The following is a 22093-nucleotide window of genomic DNA, read 5'->3' on the forward strand; positions in this document are numbered from 1 at the left end:
GACTGCTGCCCCCACGTACCTTTGACCTTGATGTACAAAGCTGCTGCCGTCAGTGAACCAGGTAACCTCGGCGTCTGGCAGCGGGTGATCCTGTAAATCTTCCCGAACTCCATGAACCTGTGCCAATATCTCAGCGCAGTCATGGAGGGGGGTATCCAAGTCCGGGTCTGCCTTCGCGTTGTGGGTCGGGGGATGCGGAGGACGGTTTCCTTCCGTGCATCAGTGAGCCATCGTTGGCCTTCTCTTAACAGATACCCCAAGTAGGTTACCTCGGATCTGCAAATTTGGGCTTTCTTTTGCTGAAGCCCGGTACCCCAGGGCACCAAGTGTCCGGAGGAGATTTTTGGTGCCTTGCAAGCAAGCTTCAGCAGTCTCAGCGGCAATTAAAAGATCGTCAACGTACTGCAAGAGAGTCACTTTGGGGTTTTGATTCCGGTACTCACCCAGATCCTCGTGAAGTGCCTCATCGAACAAGGTGGGTGAGTTTTTAAATCCTTGGGGGAGCCGGGTCCAGGTGAGTTGCCCATTTATGCCTCTCTCAGGATTGGACCACTCGAAGGCGAAGAGCTCTTGACTTTTGGGGGCCAGAGGCAGGCTGAAAAAAGCATCTTTTAAATCAAGGACAGTATACCATTGTCTTTCTGGGCTGAGGGCACTTAGGAGGGTATAGGGGTTGGGTACTGTTGGGTGTATGTCCATGACTCGGCGGTTAACTTCTCTCAGATCTTGTACCAGACGATAGTCCGCACTGTTAGGTTTTCGTACAGGCAGCAGGGGGGTGTTCCAGGCTGAATGGCAGGGACGCAAGATGCCTAAGTCTAGGGGGCAACGGATATGTGGCGTGATGCCATTTCTGGCCTCCATTGACATTGGGTATTGTCGGACCCGAACTGGATCTGCCCCCGGTTTCAGTTCTATGAATAGAGCTGGGCGATGTTTAGCCAACCCCCGGTTTTCATCCATGCTTTTCTTTCTAGGGCATTCTCGGGCCCAATGGCCTTTTTCTTTGCAATAGGCACATTGGTCTTTATCTAGGGGCTTTTGTTTATCCAGGGGCTTTTGGACAACAGCGGCCAGGACTTTGGTCATTTTCTCGGTGGCTTTAAGTTGCCTGTCCTCTGGAGTCTCTCTATTATTAAGGACGCGCTGGGCAATGCAGAGTAAGTCCTGAATCTGTTTTCCCTCCAGGTCCTCTAGTTTCTGGAGTTTCTTTTTAATATCAGTGGCTGCCTGATTTACAAAGGCCATTACAACAGCAGCTTGATTTTCGGGGGCCTCGGGGTTCATGGGGGTATACTGTCTGAAGGTTTCCATTAATCTTTCTAAATAAGCGGGAGGGCTCTCTGTCTTACCTTGTATCACTGAATACACTTTTGCCAAATTAGTGGGCTTGCGTGCAGCAGCCCGGAGACCCGCCACTAGAGTCTGGCGATAAATGCGTAGCCGTCCCCTACCTTCTGCCGTGTTGTAGTCCCAGCCATCCTGTGGGGGTCGGGTCAAGGGAAAAGCTGCATTAATGAGATCAAGGTTAGCAGTGGGTTGGCCGTCATCTCCAGGAACCAGCTTTCTTGCTTCCAATTGAATTCTTTCTCGCTCCTCAGTGGTGAACAGGATTCGGAGGAGCTGCTGACAATCATCCCAGGTGGGTTGGTGGGTAAACATAACGCTGTCTAAGAGACTTATTAAATCTTTAGGTTGTCAGAAAATCGGGCATTCTGGGTTTTCCAGTTATATAGGTCACTGGTAGAGAAGGGCCAGTATTGAAGTCGGGGGTTCCCCGTCTCATCGGGAGGCCCTTTTTCCCGTAAGGGTAAAGCTATGGTGGAGTCAGGAAGGCGGAGTCCTGGCTCATGTGGGGCCCGCCTACGGGTATGTCCGGCAGCCCTTGGACTTTGCCCCCACTAGGCTTGGGCGCGGGTTGAGCCTCCCTATTCTCTAGTTCTCCTATGGGCTGGGCTACGGGAGGCTCTGCCGGCGCAGCAGGGATAGGGGCAGCTTTCGGAATAAGAGGAGGAATCTGGTAAGGGGGAGGGTCAAGGGAAAGTAAATCTTGGTTGTCGGGGAGAACAGGGGGTGCAGTTGGAGTTGGCGGCTTGGGAGGGTTGATAGGTTTAGCCGCTAGGATTTGGCATGACTCTGCTATTAAGGAAGAGGCCATCCAAGGAGGTGGGTTTTCTACTAAATCTTGCCACACCAGAATATAGGGAATCTGATCCGAGTGACCTTCTTTCCCTGGTAGGAAAATTTTTTATTTTACTTTAAGGACCACAGGGAGGCAGAAGGTTCCCTCTGTAGGCCAATTGACCCCAAAGGTGGGCCATGCAGAGCGGCAATAGGTGATCAACTTCCTTTTGCGAATGTCTAGGCTTAAGTTGTGTCCTCTAGCTTTTACGTCCCTGAAGTTGGCGAGAAGGAGGGAGAGAGGGGTGCTCTGCGTTTGGCCCATGTTATGATTCTGAGGAAGAGGAGAAGAGAAGGGGGCGGCACGGAGGGGGCCCTGAAGCGGCTGAAATCAGCGATGGAGTTCACACAGGCGACCTCCGAGGGTGAGACCCCTGGCGGCCTGGCTGGGCCCCGGGGGGAGGGGCGGGAGGGAAAGCCGCAGGCAGCTGAGGAAGGAGGAAAGAGGAACAAAGGATGGAATAATTAATTCTGATCAGCCGAAAAAACACTTAATTCCAATAAAACATCCGACGCACGAAAGAAAAACAAGAGCCAACAAGAATCTCTGACAGTGGTTTCAACTTTCTGGGGCCGTCTCGGCCAGCCCAACAGAAAGGGTTATGGCTAGGACGGCGGTTATTACAAGGGCCCAGGGGTGACAATACATTTAGACTGACATAGAAGCATTCGCGTACTCGCCCGTCCGCGTCCCTCGCGGGAACTTAGGTGCCTCTTAGCATGGGCGGGCAGGTATAAACCCCCTGCTTGGATCAAAATAAATTTTGACCGCCTTAAGCCGTATGAGGATCACCGCGGAAATCGGGTTAGAGCCCACTCGAATCCCGTAGCTTATGCCGTGGGACTACACATAGGGTAAGTCAGGCGCATGCCCCTGACTCCCAACAATCATTCCAGTCGATTTAACAGACAGACACACAGACACACATCACATCAAAATACGGGTAACAATTGGCATGCCTAGATGGTTTTTTTGTTTTTTTTTTTCTTTTAGACGCCTAGAGATATTTCTTAGCACTCTGGAAGTTCATAGAGAAAATGAAAGTATTTAGTTCGCAGGCGCGTTGGGCATAAGCAGCCCACAGAAAAGAATCCTGATGGGCCAAAAAGGCCCCCCAATGGACCAGGAAGGTCCCCTGATGGACCAAGAAGGTCCCCAGATGGGCCAAGAAGGCCCCCAGATGGGCCAAGAAGGCCCCCAGATGGACCAAGAAGGTCCCCAGATGGACCAAGAAGGCCCCCAGATGGGCCAAGAAGGTCCCCAGATGGGCCAAGAAGGCCCCCAGATGGGCCAAGAAGGCCCCCAGATGTCAGTGGACGTCTCCAACTGACCCCGGCGGGGTGCCCTATAGCGCGTCCGCCAGGGTCACACCAGCTTCCAGACAGAACCGGTTCTCCAGAGAAGAAACACAGATCAGAGAGAAAAGGAAGAACGTTAGAGCCGGCTTACTTACCGATCGGAATCAAATACGACCCGTTGACCAGAAGTCTGGTGGGCTCGGGGGAGATCTCGGTGGGACCTCCAAATGTAATGCCTGAAGTTCCAAAACCTCCCACAAAAGACCACCAGAGTCGTAAGTCAAAGCCAAGCGGCAAGGGTCGTTTATTGCAGGTTCGAACCTGGTCCTCTGCGCACTCGTCACCGGTGACACAAGAGGCCACGAATAGGGTTGGTATAGCGTTTTTATAGACAGAGACAAATAGCACAGGGGAGGTTTTTTTTTACTTGTGGCGGGAGGAAGAAAGGGGGAAGGGGGTAGGTGAGGAATGTGCTAAGCAAGCAGGTTTACAGAAGCGAGAAATGCCGGTTAGTTTGTATACAATCACTCATTCCATTACATATCAGACTACATTTAGGAAGTTTTACAGCCCATTCTACAGCAGGTTACAATCAGGAAAGGTCTCACAATGCTCATAGCAAACAGCAAGCAAAACAGACTTCTCAGCAATTGTATTTCTTATCAAAGATCCATAATAAGCAGAAAAGAGAACCTAGCTTTAAACTAAGGCGGGGCTGTCATTTGGATTCAAAGCTGTTCCTTTCACTTTCCCCCTCAAAATAAATAAACTTAAAAAAAGAAAAAGAAAGGCCATGATGTTATTAAAAAATACTGAGAGGAAGGGGCGCCTGGATGGCTCAATCGGTTAAGTGTCCAACTGCGGCTCAGGTCATGATCTCACAGTTCATGGGTTCGAGCCCCATGTCGGGCTCTGTGCTGACAGCTCAGAGTCTGCAACCTGCTTCAAAATAAATAAACTTAAAAAAAGAAAAAGAAAGGCCATGATGTTATTAAAAAATACTGAGAGGAAGGGGCGCCTGGATGGCTCAATCGGTTAAGTGTCCAACTGCGGCTCAGGTCATGATCTCACAGTTCATGGGTTCGAGCCCCATGTCGGGCTCTGTGCTGACAGCTCAGAGTCTGGAACCTGCTTCAGATTCTGTGTCTCCCTCTTTCTCTGCCTCTCCTCTACTCATGCTGTCTCTCTCTCTCTCTCTCAAAAATAAATAAACATTAAAAAAAAACATGGAGAGGGAGAAGAAAGGTTTGGCAACTTTAACTGAAGCCATTTGTCCCTAATTGATTAAGTGGAGGCTGCCTGGGGAGCCCTACACATGGAAGCTGAAAGGAACAGCTTTGAATCCAAATGACAGCCCCACCTTAGTTTAAAGCTAGGTTCTCTTTTCTGCTTATTATGGATCTTTGATAAGAAATACAATTGCTGAGAAGTTTGTTTTGCTTGCTGTTTGCTACGAGCATTGTGAGACCTTTCCTGATTGTAACCCACTGTAGAATGGGCTGTAAAACTTCCTAAATGTAGTCTGATATGTAATGGAATGAGTGATTGTATACAAACTAACCGGCATTTCTCGCTTCTGTAAACCTGCCTGCTTAGCACATTCCTCACCTACCCCCTTCCCCCTTTCTTCCTCCCGCCACAAGTAAAAAACCTCCCCTGTGCTATTTGTCTCTGTCTATAAAAACGCTATACCAACCCTATTCGTGGCCTCTTGTGTCACCGGCGACGAGTGCGCAGAGGACCAGGTTCGAACCTGCAATAAACGACCCTTGCCGCTTGGCTTTGACTTACGACTCTGGTGGTCTTTTGTGGGAGGTTTTGGAACTTCAGGCATTACAAAGCAAAGGCCTCAGGCCAGGAAATGTCCAATTCCCCAAGGGAAAAATGGCCTACGGGATTGAATGACCAAATGCATAACTCCAACAGTGACTCTGGGTTCTTGTTAGTGGCTGTGTTGTATCCTAAGGTGACAAATGATGGCAGGACAGGTAAACAAAAATTCTTACTGGGTTATTTGGTAAAGCTCTCAGCATGGCCAGTTTTGATGACGTGGGTGGCCAGTAATGTGGATGAAATGAAATCATCAGGTAAGTCAACAAATAACCAAACCAGTCTGGGCAAGAGCTGTTTCTGGGGCTTTGGGGAAAGTTGCTCTAGGAGCCTTCCAAGAATTTCGAGAGGATTTGTAAAATGTTCACAAACTTTTCCAACAAATCATTTGAAATTTGTAGGAGATTTTTAGTTCCTTATGTGAAGTCTCACAATGTGGCCAGAGAAAACCCTCTCGGGGTGCAGGCGAGTAGAGGGTTCTGCTGCAGGGGTGCCCGGAAGGCTCTGCATGTTTGCAGAATGTGCTGCAACACTGTGTCATGCTGTAATGAACCGAATTTTCACTCAGAGCACCCCATGTTTCAGTTATCTTCTATTAACCTTAAAATATTAGATTAAATCATATTATTGTCCATAATTCAGCTTACTGTAGATAGAATTAGCTTTAATATTAATATATTTTGAAGTTCATGAACTACCTCAGTCCTGCCTACCAGGAAATATAAATGCACTGACACTAATAAAAATATTGATTACATCCAGGGAGATAGCTGGTTATCCTCCCCATATCTATTCTCCCATTCTTTCCAAGTGAGAGGACCCACAAATTCTAAGTGAGCTCAGCACTGAGTGTGGTTTGTAATTTCTATCCAGTAACATGCATGGGGAAATTTCATGGGGCATCTTCCTTAAAAACAACCAGATCATACCCTTTATCCTCTTCTTATTCGTCCCCCCATCCTCCTTGCTTCTGGAACACAGATGAGATGGCTGTGGCTGAAGCAGCCATCTTGGACCGTGCAATGACTTTGGAAATGGAAGCCATATACCTGGAGCATCAAGACTGAAGAAGCTGGCCTATGAGGACTTCAGGGAGCAGGAACAAAGGTTCCAGAGAGGCCTTGCAGCTGACTGTACTCTAGCTGCGAAGTGAGCAAGTTCATGGTCTGTTGTGGCAAGAGAGGGTTTGCATTTGGATTCTGCAAAAGTCATAAGGATAACCCTGCTCTGCACGATCAGGGATGTATTTTCACTTGGGATGCAATTTTGAATCTGTAGCCAAATTTACTCACTTTTTTCTTTAAAGTGTCTGAGTTTTGATTGCTAAGGTCTTCTTTTCAAAATCCACTAAAAATTTTTTTCTGTAATTTCCTTCAGAACAGTTGGGTTTTCTTTTTTGGTATTCAAATTCTGTACCAATCTTAAATAAATGGTACTGGAATTGTTTATATAGTAGAGTATGTGTATAATTCATACTTAAGTCCATTTCAATGATCCATAAGCAAGCATTTTCTCCGCCCCCCCCCACCCCCGCCCCCCGACTACAGTGAAATTTTTGTTCTCAGAAAGACAGGAATCTATATTTGATAGAAGAAACACATACAATGAAACCTATGGAAATGTTTACTAACAACACTAATAAAAATGTTTTGAGTATTAAATTACTCAAAATTGGAAAAAAGCAAAAAAAAAAAAAAGCATTGCTGACTTGGGTATGTTAATACAGGTACTCTCATATCCTGGTGGTGGGAGTGTGAATTTCTTTTTAGAAAGCAATTTGGCAATTTGTTACAGAAAGCTTATTAAAATTCTTACTCTCTGATCTGGTAATTTCACTTTAGGAAATCTACCCTAGAGAATAAGTTCAATATTTTGACAAAGAAGTTCAAGGACACTTATCTCAGAATTATTCCTAGCAGTGAAGTCTTTTTTCAAAATGTCTGTCTCTCAAACTTGATTAACTTATGGCACATTTATCACGAGGATATTACACAGATGATAAAATGGTTTTTTTGAAGAGTTTGTAATGAAACAGGGCAGTGGTTATAATGACGAATAAGAAATACCATGTATGACTTTAAACTTAAGTAGGTAAATGACTTAAGTAGGTAAATGACAAATGACTTGAAGGAAATGCACTGTATGAATTACCCGAGATTATAGTTTTTATTTCCTGCCTTTATTATTTTTTTGTATTTTTAAGTTTTCCATAATGATAGTAGATTTTTATTATAATTATAAAGAATGATTAAAAATCTAAGTATGATTCTGGGTCCCGGTTTGAACAACATAAGGAGTAGCACTGCTTACGAAAAACTGACTCAACCCGAAGTTTTCCTCTCTGGGTCTGGGTCTGCTGCTACATGTAATACCATTACTCTTTTGCCACCAAATCCAGAATTCGCTCTCTCATTAATAACTTGATGAATGTGAAATGAGTTATAAGCCAATTATAAAAAACTCATTACTGCCTAATAGACATAAAATAACATTAACGCAGAAATGCATCTCTTCGTGCACTGATAGTCTTGCTGCTCAAACTGCCTGGAAAATGAAACCCCCATCATTTAAATGTACCAAATCAGGAAATCTGACCAGAAACTCAGTTACTTCGTCATCTGGCAATGGGGTCTCTTCGTTGGTTAAGTATTAAATGATCATCCAAGTATACTGAACAAAGACTAGTTTTACCTGAAGGAGTCTGAAAGTTCAGAAACTCAAGAACACAGAAATACTGACATTCTGGTAGTCTAGAACTGGATTGATAGCCTCAATAAAGAGTGACATTACATTAGACAGAATAACATTCTACTGATACGGCTGAATATAGAATAAAATACTTTATTCTGATTAATACCAAGTTTCAATTAGCTACGAAATCCTAGCCAATTTTTTTAAAATGACCCTAAAGCATGCCCAAAGAGCTATGCACCAAAGTATTGCTGATAGCAATATTTGTATTAATGAAAATAGAAGAAAATTTAATGTCTAACAATTGAGCTTTTTAAAAATACAAATTACGTTTCCATAAAAATCCTATGTCATCGTTTAAAAAATGTTGTCAAAGAATATGGAGTGAAATGGGAAAATGTAGACAACATGTATTAAAGAAAATTGTGGTTATCAGACTGGAATCCTTACACATATATAGTATACATATGTGTATGTAGAATTTTTCCATTCCTATAAATATAAATTCATATACATGCAATTATATGTATAAAAACAAATATTGCCCCAAAACATCATCTGTAGTTGACAGTATTATAGTTAATTTTTATCTTTCTCCTTTTTGTTTTCTTTTTTTTAAATGTTTATTTATTTTTGAAAGAGAGAAAGAAAGCAAGCATGAGTGGGGGAGGGGCAGAGAGCGAGCGAGAATGGGGGTTGGGGGGAGAGTACCCAGCAGGCTCTGTACCACCAGCACAGAGCCCCATAATGACCTGAGCTGAAACCTAGAGTCAGAAGCCTAATCAACTGAGCCACCCAGGTGCCCCGCCTTTTTGTTTTCTTTAGTTTTCTTACAACAAAAAAAGATGACCTTAAAGTCTTCATAATCTTCTCATCAATGAAGCCATTAAACAAGCCACATTAATAATAAAGACATCAATATGTGCTCAAGTACAGTAACAGAGACTAAATCTCAGTAGTTGTGAAATATTTATTTACAAAGCGGGGACAAAAAGCTATTTTAACACTACCAGCAGGTTTTCTATTAGTGGTCATATATAGCTCTTCTATAAGAGTGGAGGAGAAAAATTGGCCCTTCAGTGAAACGTTGGATTATGCGAAGGCAAAACCTTCCTGGAGTGGCCGGGTGTTAATCTGAGATCAAGAGAATTTAATTGCTCTGTGTAACACTGCAAAAGACTATCTTCATTCTGTGTTGAGTTTTCCCTGTAAGGTTTTTTTGAATTGAGAAGTGAGCACAGAATATGGAGGAGGGGACGGAGAGGGAGCAAAGTTGGTTTCTCTTTCCTATGGGGCTGGACCAGGGGTGGTAGGGTAGTTGTCTCAGAGGCTGGGGGACACCTAGATGCTAAGTTTGCAGAACCCAAACAAAAGCAGGATCAGTCGGCAAGATGACCAGAAACTTTCTTGTAAAGCCTTGACTTTCCCCCTTCCAGAGCTTCCGAATCATTCTGAAAAGTAAGCAACATAATAACCACAAACAAGGATGCGCTCCTTGTCAGGGAATATTAATGAGCTAAGGTTGATGATACAGAAATACTTGGAGGATTAATATTCACTTGGAGTTAGAGGGCAGGACAGGAAATGTTTCTGTCTCTTTCATCGTCTGACATTATGTCCTCTATCAGGAAGGCAGTTGGCTCCAAGTAATAAATAGAAAATCCAACTAAGTGTGACTTAGCCAGTACAGACATGTATTATTCCATGGAATGACAGGGAAGTTGCTGTCACTGGTTTAGCGATTCAGTGAGGTCACCAGAGACTCAGTCTCTCCTTTCTTCCCTTTCTGTCATTCACGGCACACTGGGTTTTGTCCTTGCGTTTGCTGTCTCATGATTAGAAGGTGGCTGCCAGATCATGACATTATCTTTGCATTCCAAGACAGAAGAAATGGAAAAGAGACAAGCGCACCTGTTTCTTGTGCTAAAATAGTGAAAAATGTCCCCAGAACTTCCATCCTCACCACCAGCAACTTTCTATTGTATTTGTCACCTGGATACTTCTGGCTGAAAGAATGGCTGAGAAAGTGACTATTTCATTTCTTCCCAGCCCTTGAGGGAGGTGGCTCAGGGACAGTGGGCACAGATGTGACTCTCCAGGCAGACAAGGTCTCTCTCCCACTCCACCTTGTGGTTCTCACATTTACAGGACAGTTTTTCTATCATTTCTTGTTGCTCCTTTGGCTGCTCCCCCACAATTGTGGCAGAACGTCTCTATTTTTCCATTTTGTTTGATGTGTCCATAAAGACAAACAAATAACAACAAAATTTTGTGAACGTGGAATCTTAAACACAATGAGAAATTTACTGATGGTTTTGTACTGTACACACGGGCAGCAAAAGCTCTCAAAAATCAGTTCCTTCTGCCATGATGAAGGGAAGATGGTCAGTTAGACCCTGCCCGATTCCAAGAGAGTGGCCAACATTACGTCTTCTCCGCTTCTCGTCTTATGTACCTCAGGACACCAAGAGGGCACAGCTGCCAGGGAGATGAATCTGGCTACCGCACACCTTGAATACTCAAAGAGTAGTCTCTATCAGTGTTTCCCAACTTTTTTTGCATTGTTGTTCCTCTCAGAGCCTTTTTAGGCATGTGTTTCCTAATTGCCTCCCTCATAAAATCTTGGTGGACAGATACACTAAATACCTGTTCATGTATCATGTGCCTAACTGTATTTTATATATACAAAGAGTAAGATTTGGGGGGCACCTGGTAACTCCGTTGGCTTAGCGTCTGGCTCTTTTTTTTTTTTAATGTTTTATTTATTTTTGAGACAGAGAGAGACAGAGCATGAACGGGGGAGGGGCAGAGAGAGAGGGAGACACAGAATCGGAAGCAGGCTCCAGGCTCTGAGCCATCAGCCCAGAGCCTGACGCGGGGCTTGAACTCATGGACCGCGAGATCGTGACCTGAGCTGAAGTTGGATGCCCAACCGACTGAGCCACCCAGGCGCCCCAGCGTCTGGCTCTTGATTTCAGCTCAGATCATGATGTCATGGTTTGTGAGATCAATCCCTGTGTTGGGCTCTGTGCTGACCATGCAGAGCCTGCTTGGGATTCTTTCTCCCTCTCTCTCTGCCCCTCCCTACTCTCTCTCTCTCTCTCTCTCTCTCTCTCTCAAAATAAATAAACTTTAAAAAAAAGACTAAGATTTTTATACTTCCCTCCAACCACAAACCAAGTTTTGCTACCTTGGGATAATATTGCTCCTACTGAGAATGCATGTCTGTATCATCAACTCTTCTACTTAGGGAGGGGTGAATGGCGGTGGGGGGATTAAGGAAAGTATCTTAATGGACTCCTGGAGGACAGGACCAACCTTACGTGCAGAGACAGAAGGAAAAGCATTGGATGTTGTGGGAATGCAGGAATAAAGCTGAAGAGGTAGGGGACTGTTAGGCATGTAGGGGGCATGAAGAATGTGCAACTCAGCTGGTGTCACAGGTATAGATGGGCAATAAAGAGAGATAATCCTCAAAGATATATTAACTTTCAGATGCTACAGCCAAGGGTCTCCATGCTGATACAGAGTATCACCTGTAACAAATGGGGGAACTCACTGAAGGGAAGTGAATTCATCAGCCATGGTGGTTTGGATGATGATTTCCAATTTGACTAGTCTCCACACCTTTATTTTTTAACTTTTCAAAGCAACTGCTTCAAAGTTATTATAAGAATGAGTCTACCTTAATAATCTTTACTAGTGCCGATAAGAACTCCTCAAGTTCCCACTGGACAAGAACAACTCTTTGTTCGGATAAACTATAATGGATACCTACCAAAGCAGCATTTGAGAATATAAGAGAGTAGTAAAAAATGACTTAGGAAGAAATTGCACGAATTCTCAAATGATAAGCTCTCCCTTGAGCTTCTTACTGCAAAGAAAACACCTAGAAGCTTCAGCATGAATAAAAGTTGCTTTGTGTTCTACTTTTCTGCCAAAATGGTCATAATTAATTTTGTTGACACAAATACACAAGAGTTTAAAGAGAGAGGCCCATTGTTGATGAGACCAACCCATTCTCGTCCTAATACACTGGAGAAATACGCCTGACCATTCACCCATGTGAAAGCAATCTTTCTAACGTCTCCAAGGTCAGTGAGACCTCTGTTAAAAACAAACCAAAAAGCTGTTGCTTGAATGCAAATGCACCGGGATCATAGCATGCATTTAATTTAATCAGCATTTCAATGAAATTATGTAATAAAAGTAATTGTGAAACTTACAAAGACTTCTTTTGTGTGCTCTCTCTAGTATTATTTTATCCCCCTTAGAATAACTCTCACTTTGAGACACATACACACACACACACACACACACACACACACACACACAGAATGGGATAATTTCAAGAGGTATGCATTAAAACTAAAAGAGAGGGGCGCCTGGGTGGCTCAGTCGGTTAAGCGGCCCACTTCGGCTCAGGTCATGATCTCGCAGTCCGTGAGTTCGAGCCCCGCGTCGGGCTCTGTGCTGACAGCTCAGAGCCTGGAGCCTGTTTCAGATTCTGTGTCTCCCTCTCTCTCTGACCCTCCCCTGTTCATGCTCTGTCTCTCCCTGTCTCAAAAATAAATAAACGTTAAAAAAAAAAAAAAACTAAAAGAGAAATCTGTCTTGTGAGGGGTCAGTTAGATTAACACATTACAACTGGTAAATTCTTCATCTTTGAGATACTAGGTCAACAAATAAAAAAAAAAAAAAGGAAATGCAGGCAGATTTTTCTCATTGAATTTATAACTCTTTTGCTCTCTTCAAGAAATTTAGAAGTTATCCTATAGGGATTGATTGTTCCTTTTTTTCAGTCTGGGAAACAAATCTGTGTAAGGACCATGCCATTCAAAGCTGAGAGGCCTTCTTTCCAAACTGGTCAAAGAAACCAGTAATTAGATGCACTATCTTTTTACCCAATGGTCAGAATGCAATACGTAAATAGTGACAGAAGTTAAAATTTCTAAAGTTTAAAGGCATTTCCTAAATAAAATTTGGTATCCTGAAAAGGATCCACGATAAAGAATGTTAGTGGAAAAACTGGTAAAATCCAAATCAAGTCTGTAGTTTAGTTAGTAATAATGTATCAGTATTAATGTCTTAGTTTTAATAAATATACTTCCGTTAGGTAAAACGTTACTATTTTAGGGAAAGCTGGAGGAAAGGTATGTGGGAATGCTTGCACTATCCTTACGATTTTTTTCTATAAATCTAAAATTATTCCCCAAAAAAGTTTATTTAAAATTTTTTTTCTCTCCAGTTTACCAGTCCTAGAGAATATCCTTAGCATTTCTTGGGAAGAACCATGTTTTCTGGTCACTCTAACACACCAAGAATTATTTTGCTCTTTTTGTAGATAGAATCAGTTAATAACGGTTTCCTGCATTAAATTCTATGAACAGTATAGCAAAACTGTTAGCTCTGGGGACTAAAGCTAACTTTGCTGGTAGCTTCCCCAAATGCTGGGGATCTTGCGTTTGGATACATAGCAAGTGGTGAGATCCGTCCCTGTGGACAGCTCAATCTCTCCATTTACACCCCATCAGGACAGGACCCAATTACACTCATCTCTTCAGCTTGAGTAACAATTCTGCAAGAATTTCGATCAGCAGGAGGTTTCACAGTAAAACCAGTTTAAACCTCCAGTTCCCCCGCTAACAGGCATGTCACTTTGGGCAAAATCTTTAGCCACTTCTGCGTCCCCTTTCCTCATCTATAAAATGTACTGCTAAGAAGATTCAGTGAGGTGACACGTGTAGAGCACCCAACAGTATGTGGAACACTGTGGAAGGTTAGCACACCTCCTCCATAGGACAGCACCATTCACACGGGATGCTATTTATTTTTAATTTTGAAACACTCTCCCAGTACTTATTATGTGTGAGACTCCACTCCAAATGTTTTTCACATAGTAACATTTTATTGTCCACCTTATGAGGTAGGCATTATTATTACTCTCCTATTTTACAGATGAGGAAAATGGAGGCTCATAAGGTATCATAGAACATATTCTACTAAAGACACACTTGGGATCAGATATTTTGCTTGCCTTCTTCTCAGCAGTACTCCTCATGGTGCCCAGTACTCAGTAGGTACTCAAACACGTGCATGACCACATGCACTCCTATCCGTCACCCAGCATCCCCAGCATTGTAGAAAGGGACTAACGTTTGCCAAGGGCCTCCAACAATCTAGTCTACCAAGTTTCAAATGTTCGACTCTCATTCAAGTCTCAACACCGCCTTATAAAGGTGCGCTGGAATATTTCCATTTCCACCTGGGGAAGTCAGAATACACAGACAGGTACTTAATTTCCACACGTCCTACAATTATTAGAAGCACAGCCAAGATCATAATCTCAGGATTCCTTTCAAAGATCAGGCTCTTTCCAATGTACTCGGTAGCCTCCCAAATGAGATCATTACTGGGGATATATTTTGCCATAAAGATGGCTCTTGATCCAGGTCCCTGCTCAGCCACCATGTCAAAGAGACTTTCCCTTACCACCCCCATGTAAACTGTACACATTTCCCTTGCTATCCTTTTATTGTGCTTCTTTCCTCAATATATTCATCATTATTTGACAGCATCTGGCTTTTGTTTACCTTCTGCCCCCGAGCTCATGGGTACATTCCAGGACAGGCATGGAATTGTCTGCCTTGGTTAGATTGTATCCCAAGACCCGAAACAATACCTGATACAGAGTAGGTATTCAACCAAATATTATGGGTGGGAATAAATGAACAGACATGTAGGAGATTCTAGCAACCGGTTGTTCTTGACCTTATTAATGTTACTCATGCCTTTTATCAGTTAGGTAAGTCATTTGGGACAAAGCTTTATTTACTAAGATAATACTGATAAGAAAACCGAATAAAGAATGTTGGTTTCAACTAGATCAAAGCACAAAGACCAAGCAACACCGCCACCAACCAGGAGACCCCACAGGTGCGGTGAGGACCGCCTCCCAGCAGGCTGCACAGCTGACACCACTCTTACCAAACAAAGCCCCACTTTTCCTGCCTGCTAAATCCTTGGGAGCTCAAAAATATCCCTCCACCCGCTGGTCATAAATTGTCTTAATTCACCTCGCATTTTCCCATCAGGAAAAAATTGGCCTTGGTTTATTTTTTATCACTTTATTTACATGTCTCCTGCAAGACTGAAGCATCGATTTCCCCCAAGATAATGTTAATAGGATCGATTAACCACAATGAGCACGCATGAAAGTGCTGTTGTTTCGCTCCTAACCCCGGGGAAAGAAAGAGGCTGCAAGCAGCCAGCCTCTGCTGAAATCCGCCCAGCTCCAGTGATTTTGAAGGTGGCAGGAAGGCACCTTTGCTGATAAATTACAAGTGAGCTCAAGCACTTGGATGACCCAGATAACACACCAAATACAGCACAACTGAGAACCCCGTGGGGAGTCCGGAAGCCTGAAGTCATATTTGAAAGCTATCTTTCAATACAGTCTATATGAGGGACAGAAGATGTGGAAGAGGTAGCTAGGGGCAAGGGTCACGCAAAGGATTAGCTCTTCTTCTGAATCCTAGTTGGAGCGCCGGCGGGGGGTGGTAAACTTGAACAAGGTGGTCTTACCTTTCATGGGCTTTCAGAAGTTTCTAGTTCCAGCGTGTCCAATGCAGACCAAGAAAGGGAGCTGGAGGCTTCCTGCTTAGTGGCAGCGCTGACTGGGCCTTGCAGGCGGGTTTATGTGAAGACACAAATGCAGCCTCAATCCCGCCTGTGTCTAGATTCCGCTCCCACCCAGGCAAGCAGGCTTGCAGTCCTGAAAACACACAGGCCAGAGTAGAGCCTCCCACTTCAAACACCAAGTGGTGTCGCCGCGGGACAGCAGAAAGCACTGAGTCTTCAGCTCTCTGGCAGAATCAAGCAGGGACTCTCCCAAAAGCATGCACCTTGGAGCAAGAGAGACCCCTCCCCCACCACCACTAAGCCGATGATTACTCCACTCACCTGTGGTTCCAGAGTTTCCGTGGTCTCAGCTGGACAGCTTCTGGACCTGGTAGATTCTCCCTTCCCACTTCAGACCCACCGGTGAAAAGGCTGGGGACGGGAAGGGTGTTCATTAGGGAATGAGAATCCATATTTTAATCTTTGTGTATTTATTTTTTAAGTTTATTTTGAGACAGAGACAGAGAGAACACGAGCAGAGCGAGAGGGAGCAGGGGAGGGGCAGAGAGAGAGGGAGAATGCCAAGCAGGCTCTGGCTGTCAATGCAGAGACTGACACAGGGCTCGAACTCATGAACTGTGAGGTCATGATTTGAGCTGAAATCCAGAGTCAGACACTTAATCGACTGAGTCACCCAGGCGCTCCAAGAATCCATGTTTTTTAAATACTCTCAAGGGATTTTATAGGACCCTTCAACGAATGTATCTCTGAGAACCAATTCTCCAAAATTTCAAAGGTTCTCAATCATGGTTGCAGATTATGTGAGTTACTGAAGAAGCTTTTAAATAATACTGATGCCTGTGTCTCATTCTAAACCAGGGTTTCTGTGTTGGGGCTGGGGGAGTCCCTGGTCCCTACCCAAAGAGATGGCCTAGCACCTTTCCCTCCCAAACAAAAATGTCTGCAGGCATTCCCTGAAAGGGCGGGCCTATGCCGGCAGACTCCATCTTGTTCTGTGTCCTTCACCTTGACCACGGCTCCTCCCCTTGAGTAACGCCAGGCGACCTGCGTGCCTAACAGGACTGTGACCCTTCCCCAGCCAATCGGCTGAGGCCACAGCCATTACCTCACCAACTGCCCCTAGACCCCAATAAAACTTTTGTGCTTTTGAAACTTGCTCTCTCTCCCCAGTATCTCACCGCTGCATCCGCGCAGGTAGGGGATTGAGCTCGAGCTAGCTCGAATAAAGGCTCTTTTGCTTTTGCATCGGACTCGGCTCCCTGGTGGTCTTTGGGGATCACGAATTCTGGGCATAACACCCAAAGGCATCTTGGGAGACAAAATCCTCTGCCCTTCCTCCCCCTGGTGGTAGTGATTAGTCATCTCATGTTTTCAAGCTCATTTGGATGTGCAACCTTTTCTTTCTTCTTTTCCACTGCATCCATCCGTGGCCTCATAATCCCTGGTCACTTTCAGTAATATGCATATCTTCAATATACACAGGCACATGTGTTTCAGGAAGATAACAAGCCCACATTCTGAGCTACGGTCCAGCTAGCGTGTATATCTGAAGTTACATGTTCATGGCCAGATTTGCATTTGGATTGACTTAAACAGTTCACAAAAGGGACCTGACAACTAACAGTAAATTACTAATGGCGTTAGCAACTTTTTAAAAGGCAAATTAAAAAGGCCAAGAATATTGGTTTTTCCCCCACTGGTTTGGCAAAATGGATTCACACATTAAATGTCTCATGAGTGTCTACAATGTGCCAGCCAGGAAGCACCACACGCGAGGTGGTTGCCATTATGGAGCCTATCCTTTGAATGAGAGAGACCAATAACATGTGAGATTACACACCAAGTAAGGCAATTGTAGAAGTCTTCAGTGTCATAAACGAAGGGAAGGAGAATCTGGGGTGGCACTACTTTAGGGCACCAGAGGAGGACATAGTAGAAATGACATCTGAGCATAAAACTGGTGGTGTGTCACCTGCTGGGGATGACGTGAAAACAGGTGCAGTCTTTTCGGAAGACAATCAGTAAACCACGATGAGCGTGCAATTGTCAATTGTCAATAAACGTCAGGGTGAAAATAATGTGCATCTTACGCAATCATTTAGCAAATATAAGACATCTCTGAAAATATGCCCTGTCAACACCACAACTGAAACAGTATGCCAAGGAAATTTCCAACACACTGCAAAATATCTCAATACTGCAAAAACTTCATAACATTTTGTAAAACTACAAGCTACTGAACTGCCAACAAAAGGAAGTAGTTGGATAAATTGTGATGGATCTACTGAAGTGTGGAGAATGCTTAAGACATAGTGTAAAAATTTATGTGAGATCACAGAACATGTGCATATTGGTCTCTGCTGTGGTTCTTGGCACAGTGCTTCTAAAATCTTCATAATTTCCAAAGTGGTAAGAGCACTAAAGAGCACTAAAAGCTCTTCTAACGTTTGTCTTGCATCCTCAACCTCTTATCAATTCCTGATTACTGCACCAGGAGCATATTTTGTTCCACTGAGGTGACTCTCGGTGGCCTCCTCGGGGCTCTTGGATGGGGACTGGTCACCAGAAAGACCAAGCCATGGTTAGGAGCTTGGAACGTTCAGCCTCTCCCCTCTCTGTCCTCCAGGGAGGGGAGTGGGGCTGAAAATCAACTTAGTTATCCATCATGCCTATGTGAGGAAGCCTCCATAGAATTCCAGGAGCTCGCTGAGCTTCCAGGTGGGCAAATATACTCACATGGGGAGGATGATGCATCCCCATTCCACTGGGTCAGAAGCTCCAGTTGGGACTGTCCCAGATCCCACCCTATGTATCTCTTCATCTGGCTGTTCATCTGTATCCTTTACCATATCCCTTAATAAACTAGTAATAATGATTGTAGTTAGGATTACTGTATTATAAACTTAAAATTTGCTAAGAGAATAGATCTTAAACATTCTCTTCACACAAAAAAAGAAAGTAATGATGTGACATGATGTCATTTTGCAACATATGTCTATCAAGTCAACACACTGCCTCGAACTTACACAATTTTTTGATAATTATATTTCACTAATGCTGGGGGAAAAAGAATTTTAAGGGAGCCGAAAAACTATGCGAGAAAAAAGTCTGCTTGGAGGGGAAACTTGAAGGTATGTGACAAGGAAACAAAACAACCACAAATGATCAGTTGGTAGAGATTCTCTACAGTTTATTAGTATAATCAGTAGTTATTTCTACTCCAAAATAAGCACATGCTATATACTTCAAAAATGAGGTCGCTGTGCGGTCCATTAAAAGTTTTGTATCGAGTTTTGGGAGTATCAACTTTTCTTTTCAATGTTCTATATTCACACATAATAGATACACTTTCAAAGGGATAATTTGGCAAATAATCTGCTCTACTTTCCATCCGTAGAAAACTCACTTTGGAATATGTTCTAACTCCTGACATGAAGCTTCATTTACTATGTACACCTTTGTATTTTCCGAGCTCAATCCCAGTAACGGTATCTTTCAGATCAGTATTTTAAAATATTCTAAATCCTTGCATTTCAAAGTTTTGTCCATGAATCAAAAGTTTTGTCATCACTTGGACGTTTGTTAGAAATGCAGAATTTCAGGCCCTACCCTGACCTGCTGAATCATGATTTGCTTTTTAAGGAGATCTCCACGTGACAGCTATGCTCATTATAATCTGAGAAGCCCTATTCTAGAATATGGGCTCTCAAGATTAAATGGCTTGTTCATCCGTTCCATCTTTTCTGTTTATCTGAAGGGATGAAAGTATTAGAATTTTCCATAGTTAGAACCAACGCTATTGTAAACTTGTGGTCTTTGTTTTGTTTTTTAAGCAAATGGAAGGACAACCAGGCACAGTCAATTTGAATGTAGGCAGTACATCTAGTTTAGTTTTTCTGGATTGGACTATAACTTGGAGACAGTGTCCTAGATAAGGGGATGAATGGTGTAAAAAATCCAGTGTTCTTTAAATAAATCACAAAGTCAATGAAGAAATGGATGAAGGTAGAAATAAAAAACTCTTCAGAATCTTCCTGAAATGACTTAAAGCCAACCTAAATATGACAGTCCAATTTTAAAACAATAGAAAAGTCCTGAGTTTCAAGGGTAACAACGAAGGTGATTACCAGAAGTCATTTTTTTTCTTTAACCTGAGATTAGTCAAATGCCCTCAAAAAAGAGTTTGTACTCTATTAATAATTGCAAATAAATATTCAAATATATGGGAACAAACATCTCTATGATACATCAAGACCAAATATTGACTCTTCCTCTTCCCTACCTCCAGGCACTGATTTCACAGAAGAATTCAATTGTATTTATGGCTCACGAACAAACGTGATGGTAGAAATGCTTTGTGGATATAAACACATTTCTTCCCAGGGGCTCAAACTGCATTCTAGACATTATCTCATTAATTGCTCCCTTAAATCTTTCTCATTGATTTTTTTTTTTTTTGAGCCAACAAGTTCACTATTGTTTGCATATGAAGGAAAGAGTTAGCTTCAGTTAGAATTTGAGATCTTAAGCATTTTAAAAACTGTGATATTATATCTCAACTGACAAGGGGTTACTGGAGTGGCTTCAAAAAAAACACAGAGTGGCCTAACAGCATCATTTATTTATTTATGTATGAACTAGCCAAAAGCTTGGAGGATGTCTTGGGAAGATTGTATCAGGAATATAAATATTTGACTAATGTACCTTGGCTGTGTCAACCAGAAAAGATATGTCTGAATACGAGAGATGTGTCACGGTCTCATTTTGGAAAGGGAAAAACAAAATGCTAGTATACATTATTCAATAAGCTGTCTGACAGAATGACGTGGTGATCACAGGGACCCGTAGGGATTCGCCAAGAACAAGGTTATTCCAAACCAGCCACATACCTGATTGGGACGGTCACCAGTTTGGTAAAAGGGAATGCATAGATGCTATAAATTTCAACAAATAATGATAACTGTTTTTCACCGAGCGCTTCCCATGTGCTGGAAACTATGGGGAACACTTTATATACAACTTATTTCATTGCTTGGAATGTATGAGAAAGTATTATTACTGACAGTGAGTATATGAAGAAAAGTAACTAGTCCAGGGTGACAAGGCTGTTCCTGAAGATTATATTCCTGTGCAGCGCACGGTACTATTTTCAGGAAACTAAATTTGCTTGTGACAATTATATGGTCAATTGGTCTCCCTCTGACTGATCTAACACTTTGTCCACAATTTCTGTTATAGTATTTCTCTGTGCAAGCAAAGATACTCAAACAAGGTAAGAAAAGATTAAGAAGCAACCACAGCGAGATACCACCTCATACCCATTAGATCAAAAAAGCAGAAATCAACAAGTGTTGACAAGGTTGTGGAGGAAAGGAAACACTTGTGCCCGGTTGGTGAGGATGTAAAATGGTGCAGCCACAATGGAAAACAATGTGATGGTTCCTCAAAAAATTAAAAAGAGAATGACTATATGATCCAAAAATCCTATTTTTGGGTATATATCCAAAAGAATTGAAAGCATGGTCTCAAAGAGAGTGTGCACTTAAAAATGATTAAAATGGTCTTTTACGATGATTCTACGTTAAGTGTGATTTTTTAAAATCACAATGAAAGAAAAGACTAAGGAGCATAAGAATGAAGAATCATGGCTAGAAAATCTGAAAATAGTTCTTGTTGGTCTCTAGCAAGGTGAATGCAATATAAGAGAAGAATAAAGAGATGAAGGGTAATAGGTCTGTCGCTTAGTAGCTATGATTTATATATTATCTTTTGATATTACTGAGGTTCAACTTTCTCATCTTTAAAAGAGGTTAATAATATCTCTCTTTGCTCCCTCGTAGGCTGTCATGAGGGTCCAAGCAGCTAGAAGTGCTTTGTAAACTTTAAAATCCTCTCGGAGCTGCCTTGTCCCCTTCCATTTCTTTTATTACAGTCTGTGTGCACTTCTGTCCCTTTAATTTAGAATTCAGCTCGTGTGCCTCTCACAGATCCATGCATTCAACGGCCTCTATTGGATGTCTCAGGGGTACCTCAAATTTGAAATGTTCCAAACTGGACTCTGTATTCTCCTTTCAACCCCATTGCCCCTCTAAGTATCCTTATTTAATGACTGGCACCAGTTTCTACCAAGCTGGACTTCCTCCTTCCCTCTGAATGATGCTCACATCTAATCAAAGATAAAGTCCTGTCCATTCTCTCACTCTCCTTTGCACTTATTATGTCTTGGGATCTTTTCCTAGCCAACTCCTATTCATCCTGCAGGGCTCAGCTCATAGTCCACTATCTCTAAGAAGCCTTCTTTGATACTCCAAACCTACATCAGGTAGGCCTGCCGTGTGCTCCCATTTCTATCCCTGTATCTCCCTGATCACTGCGCTTATCACAATGTGTGGAAATTACCTGCTTGTCAGAATCCCCCACTGGCCCGAAAGCCCAGAGGGTAGGACATAAA

At 43.0% G+C, this 22093-nt stretch overlaps 1 protein-coding gene and 1 long non-coding RNA gene across 2 annotated transcripts in view; both read right to left on the minus strand.

The window, feature by feature from the left end:
* Nucleotides 1-1816: 1816 nt before the first annotated feature.
* Nucleotides 1817-2830, minus strand: LOC128775450 (proline-rich protein 36-like). Its single transcript, XM_053896702.1, has 2 exons — nt 2746-2830; nt 1817-2232 (listed from the first exon to the last, which is right to left on the minus strand). The coding sequence occupies exons 1-2, from the start codon at nt 2828-2830 to the stop codon at nt 1817-1819; spliced, it is 501 nt and encodes a 166-aa protein (XP_053752677.1).
* A 12582-nt stretch (nt 2831-15412) lies between these two features.
* LOC109279043 (uncharacterized) overlaps nt 15413-22093 on the minus strand; it is a 42411-nt gene continuing 35730 nt past the window's right edge. Inside the window, exons 3-4 of the long non-coding RNA XR_002085971.2 lie at nt 15964-16053; nt 15413-15775 (exon numbers count right to left, since the gene is read on the minus strand). This is a non-coding gene — a long non-coding RNA (uncharacterized LOC109279043). The remainder of the gene's footprint in view (nt 15776-15963; nt 16054-22093) is intronic.

The sequence above is a fragment of the Panthera pardus genome, unplaced genomic scaffold, assembly GCF_024362965.1.
Source record: "Panthera pardus isolate Hobbes unplaced genomic scaffold, ASM2436296v1 HiC_scaffold_8, whole genome shotgun sequence".
Classification (NCBI taxonomy): Eukaryota; Metazoa; Chordata; class Mammalia; order Carnivora; family Felidae; genus Panthera; species Panthera pardus.

Coding starts and splice junctions, on each gene's coding strand:
- LOC128775450 (XM_053896702.1), bottom strand. CDS start 2,830: ATGTATTGTCACCCCTGGGCCCTTGTAATAACCGCCGTCCTAGCCATA. Junction 2,233..2,745: donor GGCCGAGACGGCCCCAGAAA/GTTGAAACCACT, acceptor TTTTCCTACCAG/GGAAAGAAGGTCACTCGGAT.